General features: G+C 30.0%; 1 protein-coding gene across 1 annotated transcript; it reads left to right on the top strand.

Moving 5' to 3' along the window:
- Positions 7,673-9,332, top strand: LOC107608595. Its single transcript, XM_016310341.2, has 2 exons — positions 7,673-8,064; positions 9,022-9,332. The coding sequence occupies exons 1-2, from the start codon at positions 7,752-7,754 to the stop codon at positions 9,078-9,080; spliced, it is 372 nt and encodes a 123-aa protein (XP_016165827.1). The 5' UTR covers positions 7,673-7,751; the 3' UTR covers positions 9,081-9,332.

The following is a 14,448-nucleotide window of genomic DNA, read 5'->3' as shown; positions in this document are numbered from 1 at the left end:
CGTATATATTAATTAATAGTCTTCTACTGTGTCTGACTGGCTGTGAGGTGGTCTAATAGACACGACTATAGATAGCGAAGTAATAAATATATTCAAATGTTGGAAAGACAGATAAGCACAAATTCAATTGAATTTTATAGTTTTGTGACTAATATTTGTCTATTAATCAGAATGGGGTCAATAAAAATTAAAAAAACTTAGCCATAGAGGCCTTTTTTATGAATATACATACCTGTCACGTCTATGCTCAGATGAAATTTGAAGGCAGCTCAGTTTTGATAAAAAAAATATTAAATTTGACATGTCAGAATTGAATTTTAGTGAAAGCAATTCTGTGTTCTTTGCATTTTCCTAAACATAATGATAGAGACATGTATATTTTTTTTATATTCATTAATCTGCACATTTATAAACTTCAAACATCATAGATCCTTTAACATTTTGTTTGGATGTAAAATAAAAAATAAAAAAAATAAAAAAATTTAATTTTTTTATATATTATTTAAATGAAGGAAAAATAAATAAAAAAATAATATTAAATGTTATAAATTTTGCTTTCAGTGTTAACAATAGACATATTAGTAATTTCACCTTCATTTTAGAATTTTCAGCAGTTTTCTTCGCAGGTTTGGAGATAAAACTTAAATGTGGGCTCCACGCTATTGTTTTCCCTTTCAATCCAATTTCTATGCTCTGCCAATCAAGAAAAAACTTCATTTTCTATCAATTTTCCTTCCTTGTATTTTCTTTCTTCCTAATTTCCATTGATCCAAATATAGTATAAGTGAACAAAATAATTAACACGTGAGATATATTGTTGCACATTTGTGAAGTTTCCTAAGTAGCTACTACCTGCTATTAGTATATGTCCAGAAAAATAAAAAGTAGTGTTCACTTATAAAATAGAATTTTTCTAGTTAAATAAGAAGTGTTTGATGTAGTCAATGAGTAATAGTTCAAATGACATAGTCTTCCCATACTCAATTAAGAGGTTGCGGATTCGAGTCTCCTATTTTTGGTAAAAAAAAGAAAAAAGAAGTGTTTGATGTAAATTGATACGGCTACGTCTTTCTGGTTTATAACTATAATTGGTTGTATTTTATTTTGTTTGTTAACCACATACATAATTAATGTAAAAAAAAAAATCTTTTTGAAAGAAGGCCAGGTAAGATTATTGCTTTGTTATTTGATTTTATAGATCATTATTTTCATAATGTTTATTTTGTTTTGTTTTGTCTGTTGGGTTTGGAGTTTAGAGTGTGTAATGCCCAAACAATGGTTGAAAGAACATTTTTTATATTAATAAGCGCATTATAAGTGCCAAAAAGGGAAAAGAATAATAAAATAACAAGTAAGATCTTGTTGAATATATAAAGTGAAAGATACATATTAATTATATACAAAAGTGAATTATTAAAAGAGAGTTCAATGTGGTTACGCTAAGAAGAAAAAAGAAGAGATAAGGACAGAAACTAAAAAACAAGGCAATTTATGAATATATTTCTTATTTACAAAAACATTTTGGAGGAAAAGTTTCCACTTTCCAAAGACTGAGAGAAGAATGCAAGTTGCAAGGGAGGGGGTTCTGGAAGATGTGGAATTTTTTCCTGCATTCACATTGATTAAATTTTTAAATATTAAAAGAAAATACACAAATGACATATTTTAATTCAAAAAAAAAAAAATTAAAAAAATTAAATTTTAATATGCTGTTAACATAATCTACATCAATAAAATTAATTATCTGTCATACATTTTAAATGGTTAGTGTATTAAAATTAAATTTTTAATAATAAACTAAAATAAAATTTCAGGTGTATTCAATTTCACGTGAAGTTGGTAGCTATGAATCGTTAAATAATTTAATGGGTAAAGTATATTTTTTGTCCCTGAAGTTTGACAAAAGTTTCAAAAATACCCCTAAATTTTATTTTGTTTCAATTTTGTCCAAAAAATTTTCGATTTGCATCAAATGTACCCCTGACGACTATTTTTTTAAAAAATTTAAAATCAATTAAACAATAATTTCATAAGAACAACCCTCAATACAAGCAAATCAAGTATAATTTTCATGCATTATTGTTAGATTGGTCTTAAATTTTATGAAAATTTAGCCATTAAAAATATATTTGATACAAATCGAAAACTTCTAAGACAAAATTGAAACAAAATAAAATTTAAGAATATTTTTAAAATTTTTACCAAACTTTAAAAATAAAAAATATATTTTACCCTAATTTAATTGATTACTCTCAATTATTTTATATAAAGTTGACTGTAGCTAAATTTTCAACCTAAACTAATTGTTTGGTTGTGGTACAATGTTGTTATGCATGCGTCAGATGAAGTCCCCACATTGTAAAACAAAAGTGATTAGGATTGTTCCAAGAAGGAATGAGAATAAGACACGTAGTTGGATCATGTGTATGCAGGTACAGTTATATTGTATATATAATGGTTCATTAACCGCACTCATCATCATCAAAGTTTGTGGATATGGCACAAGAGCAGCAGAAGAAGGTTTTATATGGTTCAGTGGTGAAGAGGAAGATTAACAATGCAAGCGTGATTCCCGCTCCAAGGAAATTGGTGAAGACAATGATGTGGCAGAGCATGGTTCGGTGGTTCTTCACTCCTTCTCACAAACGCATATGGCCATAGCTTCTTCATCAATCTTGTAATTAATAAGCATGCTTCTTCTGCACTTAATTAGTTACATTTATTGTTTGTCGTGCCTTCTTTAGATAATTTGACAGTTATTTTCATCGTGTAAGTAACCATCATTATTGTTTATTCATGAGTAACTAAAAGTGTGCAGAGTAGCGAAACAGAGTATCCTTCCTTCTTCACTTGCAAGTTTTGTCAAGAAATTAAAACTGCCCTGTTTAATTTGATGATACGAATATTATGATTACTGCAATTTCATATATCTAAACTGTTATTTAAATTTCAACATTAGTGCGAGGAATTAAATTAAAGCTTAAAGGATTGAAATTCAAAGAAAGTTATTATTAGATCGGAGTTGCATTTCACTATCGGAACCTGAAATTCACAGAAACAACCGACGCTGGAAGCTGACACAATCTTCCATTTGAGGTAAAGTCACATCAAGCAATGGCAAAATCTCTGACCACAACTGATGGATTCTCAAAAGCTTACTTCAATTATTCCACACCTACACGTTTCTTGCATTCTCTCAATTTTACATACATATATATTCAATTTAGTATTCATTTTAAAACTAAACAAGGTAAATACTTTAAAATTAATTAATGAAAATTATAATTTGATTAATGATGATACATATAGTATTTAAATAAATATCGATAAATTTATTTATTCTTGAAAATACTAGTGCATGTGATTAATTATTTATTGTTTAAAAACTTTGGATATTAGATCTGATCTGATGATTTTAGTGCGAATTAAATCAAAATTTTGGCCATATCCGATCTGATTCGCGTTCACTCTTAACTGAGAGAAGGTCCGACCACACAAAATAATAATAAAAGAATAAAAAAGATGGGAAAAAAAAAACTAAGTAAAGTGATGATACAAAAACATAGATAGTATCATATATAGCAATGCAAGTTGCTGAAGAAAATAAGTGTGTCACATCTCTCACATCGTTAGTTCTCTTCTTTGCCCTAAAATTCACGTCCTTGATATCTTAATTAGTTTATTCCAGATTCAATGAAGCCAGTGATGTGGTCCTGCTCCTAATGCATGTCTAGCACCTTGACTATTGCCTTTATTACCCTTAATTATTAAAGAGTGTAATTAAATTTTCTTAGTCAATAAAAGAGTAACGGTTTATTAATCAAAATATGATAATCTCTTGACTCTTGATTGCGTATCTTTTTTAGATAGTGGATAATATCTTGAGTATCTTTGCCTGCAGTTTATCTTATTTGAATGGGGTAAGAAAAAGCTACATAGAGTTGAATAAACTTGAAGTAGAAAGAATATTATCGGTTCCAAAATGTGTCTGGTGGGACAGTATAAGATACATTGGAGATTTCTTTAATTTTGACTGCTATCGCTAAGCGATAGTCACAATGTTCTTTAAGATTGTATTTATTTATAGGTATAGAATACTAAAATAAAAACATAAAGACATAAAATTATGTGATAAATAAAATATAAATAGAGATATTATATCTAGAAATATTTTTATGTTTTTATGTTTTATATTTTATTTTTAATGCTTTATTTTATCTTATTTTTAAATTCAAATGCAGCTTAATTTTCTATGGATGTCAATGTATTAGAGTTGGAACTGTAGTCTACACATGAAAATTTAAAAGACACCAAGTGAATCTAATAAGAAAAATTAAGAATTGAAAACATAATTTTGAAATGTGATATATATAAGATATTGTGTGGTCCACTTGTGTCCAAAGGAGAGATAATATAGAATTATAGATACACTTTAACATATTCTTTGTTTTCAGAATAGGAAATTAATTATACAATAGTGATAGGCAAGGTAGAGAAAATCGAAATTTTACGTGAAATCGAAAAAATAAATTAAAAACATTAAACATAAATTTTTAATAAAATTTAAATCGTAAAATTGTCAGACTTAGTATAAATTTTGTAAAATTGATAAACTCATTTAAAATTGTAATATTAAAAGATTTTAAGAATTAAATCGAAATTCTAATTACTATGGTGTGGGCACTACACATTATAAACCCCACATTGTACATGTTAGTCTTGTCTTTTTAGGACAAAACCAATCCATTGAATATATTTGGTAAGGAAAAGTATATGGAACTAAAATGTGACCAGCTAAAAATAAACAAAATCGTTTAATTAAAATCACTTTTTGAATAATATGTTTGAAAACCGCTTCTGAGATCACGGAGCACAAACCAAAACCCGATTTTTCATGAAACCCAAACACATTTTGGCTGATTTTTGGCTAATATACTTTTGGTTTCTAGTTGTTCTCATTTGGTAATAGACAATTAGTGTAAACCAAATCAAGAATGAATTCAATTGAATGCGACTTCGCTCAATTAATTAGTTCATCATAGTGCTGTGCAGCTATATAGCTTTAACTTTAAATTTCTTCTTCTTCTTCTTCTTAGCAAGTTTAGGTCTTGGTTGTTGCCTATTTAATTTTCTTTGTCTTGTTCTTTAATCTCTTCTCACTCTTTTCTCTACCGTGCAAGACAGTTTTCCTATCATCATTATATTTATATTGTCATTCATATATAGGAACCAATTTAGTAAATTAGTAAAAAGGGACGGAATCAAGAGCATACATAATAATGTATTAAAAATAAAGATTAACATCACTAAGATTATGTGTTTCTTAATGTACTTTTTTTCCCCAAACAGCAGGGTTGACTGTTGAATGCGAAAGCGAAAGAGTCAACGTAGATATAGCACATGAGTTGACTTATTATTTCCCTGTTACATTTTAACAAGTGTCACCAAAATTAAACACTTAAATACTAATAATGTCAATGGATTGTGCGTTTGGGATTGGAATATGGCTAGTTTTTTTCCTTCATTATTAAGCCATGGATTCTGAATTTGGGCTTTGGAGTGATACTTATTTGATCGTGACACACGATCGAAGAGATAATAATAAGTTAATAACATAAGGATAATGCTAGATATAAGGGTAATGCTAGGTAGATAAAAAAAAACAGTCAGAACTTGCCTTATTTAACATTAATTAATTATCGCAACAATTAATAAATACTAAATAAGGTAAGTTATGGCTGTTTTTAGCTGATTTTGTTTGGTTACCAAACATTTTCAATAACATAAATACTATATATCTACACGGCTACACCTCCTAAGCTATTTGAAAAATTAATGTTGAAAGGATAGGATATAGTGACTTGGAGCTCTATGCATCACTATTCACTAACCATATCCTATTATGGAAAATGGAAGGATAATAAATAATAATGTGGAAAGATATTATAAACACATATATATAGGTCGTGTGGTGGCCTAAATTAATCTAATTATATACTTCCCTTCATATGGTGATTCTGAATTATACTTTTTAAGCATATATTTATAAATTAATTTACTTATTTACTAGAGTATCTAGCTATTGTCTAAAGATAAGATCTATATATATATATATGGCTTTTATAAAATTAAAACTGCGATATTCCTCAATTAATTTTTGCCTTTTATTAATATTAAATTTAGTCCAAAAGCAGTAAGTATGAGAGACGAGAGGGTGATGAGATGAGAGGCATGCATGCATGAAGCTAAGGTTGTAAGTTGAAACACGTTTTGTGATTTAAGAGCCAACAGATGGAGACAGAAATAGAGAGACAACGAGACGAGCAAGAAAAAAGAGCCACCTATTTTTGTTAACTCGTTATTGTGGAAGCCCATGGCCCACCTGAAGTAGACCATTACCTATGCTAGCACCAAAAATGGATACCCAAGCATCATTCTAAACCCATGGTTGCCTGAGGAAGCAAGCTAACTCTTATATATACGGTGTGATGATATCATTTTTATTAAAAGTTTAAATGAATAGAAAAAGATACATAAATAATTATATTTTTTATTTTGGACATCATTTTCGAGTCGTTCTTTAGATAGGTCACTGAATCCGGCAGTCTTAGGATTGGGTCATCTTCACGGCCTAAAACTATTAATAACTTCCAACATCCTAACTCAATATTCGAATTTAAATTTCTCCCTTATTTCAATTAAATAGAGATAAGATAAGATAACTATCACCGGCTATATAAAGGGGAGTTAGAGGCCCCCTCAAGTAGGTACGTTACTCATTCCATTCATATATACCTTTTAGACCCGTTTTGACTTAGGCGTCAAGTGTCTTTGCAGGTACTACCCTCGCCGCTCTAATCAGACGATCCGACAACCGCCTCGACTCGCAGATCTCCGATCCATCTCATTATTCGTACCAAAGACTTCTAGTACATCTCTAAGGCTGCATTTATTTACAGAGACAAGACACTGAAATAGGGACACAGAGACACAAAATCGTGTTTGACAGAAAAGACATGGACAGAGACAATATGTCTAGAGACACTGAATCAGTGTATTTTGTGTCCACCCTAACAGGAAGAACATGAAAACACTAACAAAAGATACAACTTATTTTTTATTTTTTCTTCTATTATTCTTGTTAATTTTTTATAACTATATTTTTTATTATTATATTTTTTGTCTCAAATTTTTTGAATGAAAAAATATTAAATTTTCATAATTTGTTCTAGTTTATCACCAAACAAAATACAAAAATACAAAATTTTATATTTTTCTCTTTTATATCTTGTTCTAAGTGTCTTGTTTTATTACGTTCTTAGAATCAAACACAGGCTAATATATTTATGATGCAAAAAATGCTTTTGAGTTTGCATAATTTTTTATATAATAAAATTGAACTCATACTTGCTTTTTGGGAAACATAAAAGTGACGTAAGTTGGGTAGCATGTCATGCCTAAGTCGTCATAACATATACATAGTTTTCATGGCGCGGTAAGTGTAACTAAAAATTAATACATAGTCTCTTTGATTCTGCACTTTCCGGCGCACCACCACCATACTTTAGTCCTAACCACATTCACACATGTTGCGCCCTTTAATTTTTTTTTTATATTTTACTAATTATAAGATAGCTTATTTAACACGCCACTAGCTAGCCAGGTGCTAATTAAATTAACCATAATTGTATTTCTTGATCACAATCACAATCACACACACACACACATATTCTTGTCAAATAATAATAATCATGATGCGAAGGTTGAGGCTCTGTTGTGAAGGTGTTGATGACATAAACCTGGAAAACGAGCCTTATTATAAGGAGAAGGAGCAGAGGAACAAAACTGTGGTGGAACCACAGAGAGAACTTTACACTAAACCATGGGAGGGTAGTGTGTTCCCCAAAAAGAGAAAGAATTTGAAGAATTTGGTGTGCAAATTTGTCGTTCACTGCATTTGTGGAAAGTGTTACAAGGAGAGTAGTGATAATAAGGCCAACAAGTTTCTTCCACCAACTTCATCGTCCAATTTCAAAAGTATCAGAAATTCTAATGCCGGTGCCGGTAATTATTAACATTTCTTCTTGCTATATATTTATATCATTTGATTAATTACATATCAATTTTGTTTGAAAAGAAAAAGAGATAAACAAAAATCAATTATACAAAAATTTACGTAAAATAAAAAGAGAGACTCTGATAGAAGAAGTATTAAAAATATGGTTATTTAAGCTATTAGTTTTTTTTTTTCCTTCAAAGACATGAAGACTCAGAACTACAACCTCTAAGTGAGTAAGAAGAGATTATGCTATTTGAGTTATAATTCGTTAGTTATTAATTTATTTAGGATAAATTGTTTCATGATATATAATTAATATGAAAGTTTCTATAATTTAAAAAAGGTTTAATTACTCTATTGGTCCTTATAGTTTTATAAAATTTTCAATTAGATCCTTATATTTTTTTCCTTTTAATTGGGTTCCTACTGCACTAAATTATTTTTTCAATTGAGTCCCTATACTTTTTTTCTTTTTATTTGAGTCCCTGCACCAATTATTTTTTTTTTAGTTGGGTCCCTATGCAATTAAGCCAATTACTACTAAGAGGGACCTAATTGAAAAAAAAATTGGTGTAAGAACCCAATTAAAAGAAAAAAAGTATAGGGACCTAATTGAAAATTTCACGAAATTATAAAGATCAGCAGAGTAATTAAACCTTTAAAAAAAAAAAAATAAAATCTATATGTAAATGAGGTTATATTATAGATAAAATTATTTATGTATAATTTTTTTTCACCAATTTAAATTTTTGAATAACTTGTTTTACGACATATATTATCATAACTTTTATAGCCTAAACAAAATTATGCAAGAGTCAAAACATTACGGTTGATGTTAGTAATAACAAAAGATGATACATGAGAGAGCATGTGCAAGTGGATAGAAGTGTTAGAAACGGTTGATGTTTGTCGGTTGCCTTAGCTTTTTTGTTTTTACTTTATACAATCAATAACTTTTGCAGCCAATTATGGGAACGAAAAAACAAAGAATGCACCTATCAAGTGGTGGCAAATGAAGTGAAGCAACAGTTGGCATGCACTTATTAATTGAGGTGAAATTAAACTCAATCATCTTACATAATGTTGAAGTGGTTGTGACTTTGAAGATATATTATTCCAATAACATAATAAATTGTTAGTTAGGATCGAGTGTGATTGTTTGTCATGAATTATATTTCTTCTCTGGGAATTAAATAACAGACAGTGTCAACATTTATGTAACAATCTCTTTATGTAATTGTTAATTGTTATACATCATTCGTTTCTCGCTTTATATTTAAATTTTTAAATTCTATATATATATATATATACCCAAAAGAAAGAAAAAGGAAAGAAAAAATAATTGTAGTTTTGAGCACATTGGATAAGATTTGCCAGTGATAGTTGTAAGCTATGGTTATAGAAAGAGACACAAATTAAATCTCACGTGCAACTATTATTTCCATTTTCCACAACTTTTAATTTTTAACTTTTAACTACGCAAACTCCAAAATTATGCTAGCTATAGGAACCATAGTCTCTAAGATAGCGTTTGATGGAGAGACAGAGACAAAAAGACTGAGATTGAGAGACAGAGACTAAGAGATAGAGATTGAAATAAATCTCAATATTCTGTTTGGTGCAAAGTGAGAGACAGAAATTGAAATAAGAATGAAACTCTAATTTAATTTGTACAAAGGATAAAATTAGAATTAATTAATTGAAATGAGGATATTTTAGGTATAAAATGTTATTAAAGTTTCAGTCTCCATTTCTAAAAATTTTAGTCTCCTGTGTCCTTACTTTTTGGAGGTACTGAAATACTGAAATTTTAGAGACAAAAACAAAAATTTTAGTACCAGTCTCTGAACCAACAAATATAATACTCAATCTCAGTCTCTCAGTCTCTGTCTCAATACCTTAAAACAAATGCTACCTAATAACCTTTTGTATTGCGTGCCAGTAATAGACCAACTAACCAAAATCCCCAACTTTAGGTTGAAAAATGGCATGAGATTGAAGGACAATTGTTAATTATTTTTCAATGTGCAAGTGCCTAGTTCCTTTGATTTATTTTCCTTCCTATACAAATTGATATAGAAAACAACAACAAATTAAAGGAAAAAAGTGTCTTTATTCTGTCGTTTATTATCAATATCAACGACATGCATGCTTCATGGAGAAAAAGACGAAGAGGAAAAGAACAAACTAATATAGTATTATATTGATTCTCATCGCTGTCTTCAATATAACCTTCTAAGTTCTTGTGACTATATAGATAAAGAAAAGGACAAACTATATAAAAATATATGTTCCTACACAGTAATTTGAGCTGAGGTATAACTCTTTCTAGTGTTAAGGTATAACTCTTTCTTTTGTTTATATGGAGTTTTTGTCCTAAGAGCACAGACACCGAGCTATACTTTAGTCATCGAAAAACACCGGAAGAGATTACGACATGTAAAGAGACTCCAACACTCAAATAAAAAAAAGTATATATAAGATGAGGTATATGTTATTCAGAGTGAATAACGTACCTTTCACGTAGTTAGGGTTTTGTATTTATAGAGATGTTGTGTTATAGACGGTTACTCAGCAGGCCTAGTATTGCAGAACTGTTAAGGATATCAGCTTGATTTTATGGTAACTGCTCCTAAACATATTCAGATGATTCTATTATAGTCGAGATTCTCTCTAATTAAAATTAAGTCACCTTTATTATTTCATTTAGATTCTGATTTATAGGTATAATTAAGTCGAGCTATAGCTAACGGATCAAGAGATAAATTTGGGCCGAGATATAGCTAATAGATCAATGGGTAAATTTGGGCCGAGGTATAGGTTTCATTGGCCGAGTTATATGTAATGGATCAAGACTTGTTCTTTGAGTAATAGGTGGTAGTTACTGAGTAATACGGAATGGACCAAACTGTAACGGCCGATTTTACAGTATAACGACCGAGTTATAAATTTAACGATTGAGTTATGTGTTGGTAATTTGTGAGTCATGAAAATCCTAACGTCTTAACCTAATATCGAAATTATAGCTTGTAGCCGCTGAGTTATAATGATCAGATTACAACCCCCAAGTTTGAACTGTTTATTTTTAAGAGAAACAGGTTGAGCTTTTATAAAAATTGAATTATAACTCGACAGGATATCGAAGAGAGCGGTTGTGTTATAATTCGGAGAGATGATGATTAGCCCGCAAGATCAACTTGATAATATTGAAAATAAAATTGGACAAGTTTGTCATTGAAAAATGTGTTATTTATTTCAATATATTTTTGAACAAACGTATAGGTGATTGTTTGTTGGACTGACGCCGACTTATAGGTATCAGTTTGTTTTGATTGATTCAAACTTATAATTATGAGTTGGTTTGAAGTAATTCTGACTTATAGATATCGATTTGTTTGAATTGATTCCGACTTATAGTTGTTGGTTTGTTGCATTGATTCGGACTTATGGTTGCCGAGTTGTTTGATTGGTTCCGATCTATAGTTGCCAGTTTGTTGGATTGATTCCGACTTATAACTGTTAGTTTGTTTTTGTATGCCAACTTTAATATTGGTTTGTCATAATATGTGTAGAGCATATGAAAAATAGTAGACGAACTAAAGACATGAATAAAAATAAAGAATAATGAAATTAAAAATAATGTACTATTTATTGAGGATTACCCTCTTAACATAGAAGGTATAGGATGAAGTGTCTCATTAAAATCCCTCCAAGCAAAATTTGGTGTAAGAAAAATCTTGTGAGTGAGAAAAAAAGTACATCTTCGAGTCATAGTTCTTTGCCTAGTTATACCTTGCCGATCAATTTGTTGAATAAAAAAGGTCTTTCTGGTCGTCTTCTTTAGATTGAGTTGGTTTATTGATCCTTCGTGTCTAAGTTCTTCAATTTTCATTTATCCAACTATTTTTTCTCGGAATTTTGGTAAAGTCTTTGGCTTGGCGACAATAATAGTCTCGTAAAATTTGCTAGGGCGAAGACCACTCTTAAGAACATGGAGGTAGACGTCAGGGTTGAGGTTGCAGATCTCCATTGCTATCTTATTGAACCTCGTCATGTAGTTATGGAGACTTTCGTGTTGACCTTGTTTGATTGTGCTAAGGTAGTCAGAATCATGAACATAGATCTTGGATACTGCAAAATTATTGGTAAAGAGGTTGGTCAATTCCTAAAACGTAGAGATAGAATCTGTAGGTATAGATGAAAACTAGAGTAAAACAACACCATTTAAAAATGTGGGGAAAGAACGATATAATATTGGATCAGAAGCACCATTAAAAAAATCATTGAGTGGCACTTAGTGGCATGTATATTCGAGTCCCCAATCCCCTTGTATGGCTTCAGAGTAGTTGGTAAGTTGAAGTTCTTTGGCATCTAAAAACTTCATGATTTCTTCGAAAAAAGGGTTTATATGTCCTTTCAGCAACTTTGAATGTGTGACTTCTACCAGAGTATGAGTTCTTTACACATGCTCGTCATCATTATGAGCATCTTTGTGATCTTTCTTGCTATTCAGGTTCTTTTGCTGTTGTGTTAATAACTCGGTTAATCTCTGGACCTCGATCTCAAGGCAGCGTTCTTAGCTAATAACTTGGCTTGAGTTAGTGGAGGAGGAGATGGAATTTGCTCATCAACCATTGATTATAAACTGTATAATAGGGTAAATAATCGGGTAGAAAGATGGTAGTAGGGTTAAGTAAACTCGGCCCTACGGTGGACGCCAAATGTTCCTGCACAGTAATTTGAGTTGAGGTATAACTCCTTCTTCCGTTTATATGGAGTTTTATATCCTAAGAGCATAGACGTCGAGCTATACTTCTGTCGTCGAGAAACTCCCAAGGAGGTTAGGACCTGCAAAGAGATTCCAACACTCAAGTAAGAAAAAGTATAAGATGAGGTATATGTTATTCAGAGTGAATAACATACCTTTCATGTAGTTAGGGTTTTGTATTTATAGAGATGTTGTGTTATAGGCGGTTACTCAGTAAGCTTAGTATTACGGAGCTGTTAAGGATGTCAGCTTGATTTTGTGGTAACTGCTCTTAAACATATTCAAATGATTCTATTATAGTTGAGATTCTCTCTAACTGAAGATAAGTTACCTTTATTATTTTACTTGGATTCTGATTTATAGGTATAATTAGGTCGAGCTATAGCTAACGAATTAAGAAGTAAATTTGGACTGAGCTATAGCTAATAGATCAATGGATAAATTTGGGTCGAGATATAGATTTTATTGGCCGAGTTATAGGTAATATATAGATCAAGACTTATTCTTTTAACAATATGTGACAACTATCGAATAATACGGAATGGACCAGACTGTAACAGCCAAATTTGAGATATAATAATCGAGTTGTAAATATAACGATCGAGTTACGTGTAGATAATTTGTGAATTATAAAAATTCTAACATCTTAACCTAATATCTGAATGATAATTTGTAGCCATAATGACATAAAAATAAATATGGAAGCGGGGAGGGTGGACTAGCATCTTGGTTATTTAACGAATACTTAATCTCCAAGGCGCATTATTTTCACTAAATACTCAAGAAAGAAAGAAAGAAAGAAATTGAAAGGAGAAGTCTAATTCCGTTTACAATTTGAGATGTTCTACTTGGAAATTAAAGCAAATATTCTTTTCCTTTGCCACATATAAAAAGTAATTGTTTCTTCTCTTTTCAAAAAGTGATTACATTAATAACACGTGTAATATAAACAAAAATATCTTTTTAAAAGTTAAGAGTGAGACTTAATCTCGCAATTTTTAGGTAAATATAAGAAGATTATGCCATTTGAGATATAGTTAGTTGGTAACAAAAATACTATTTTAACATCAAAATCAATCGCTAATATATTTATGTATAAATTCATGTGTTGTTTAATTTATTTTTAATGTATATTTATATTTTAACATGTATTTTATACTAATAGCTGAATATGATAGTTGATTTTAATATATACGTAGCATAGTTAAATAATAAAATATTTAGTATAAATTTAATTACCAACAAGGAATACCCATTGTGAGAAGTGAGTAGTGTAGTTCTGTCAAAATGCAAGAAAAAAATGGGGGCAAGAGACTCTTAAAAAAATATTTTTTGTTGAACCGTAGGAGACAGTGTCCAAAGGAATATACTTATATTAAAGATGAAAAACTCAGAAAGAAAGATTACTTAAAGGTGATTAATTAGGTAAAGATGCTTCTTCGGCTCTTCCTCTAAATTAAACAATGGCATATTTAATTTGAAGCGGTTACGGCAAGCTGCATCCACTTTTTGATAGCCTAAGAAATAAGAATTTACATTCATCTTTCTCGGAATAATTACTCTCCTTCTCTAAATATATTAATTTTTTAATAAACTTAAAATAAAAATAAAATTATTTTGA

Source organism: Arachis ipaensis, chromosome B07, assembly GCF_000816755.2.
Source record: "Arachis ipaensis cultivar K30076 chromosome B07, Araip1.1, whole genome shotgun sequence".
In the NCBI taxonomy this organism is placed as follows: Eukaryota; Viridiplantae; Streptophyta; class Magnoliopsida; order Fabales; family Fabaceae; genus Arachis; species Arachis ipaensis.
This window is presented reverse-complemented; position numbering and strand designations above follow the sequence as displayed.

Bases quoted from the DNA above. Each gene is read 5' to 3' on its own strand.
- LOC107608595 (XM_016310341.2), top strand. From the start codon at position 7,752: ATGATGCGAAGGTTGAGGCTCTGTTGTGAAGGTGTTGATGACATAAAC. The intron at 8,065-9,021 runs GTAATTATTAAC...TAACTTTTGCAG, and splicing joins AAATTCTAATGCCGGTGCCG to CCAATTATGGGAACGAAAAA.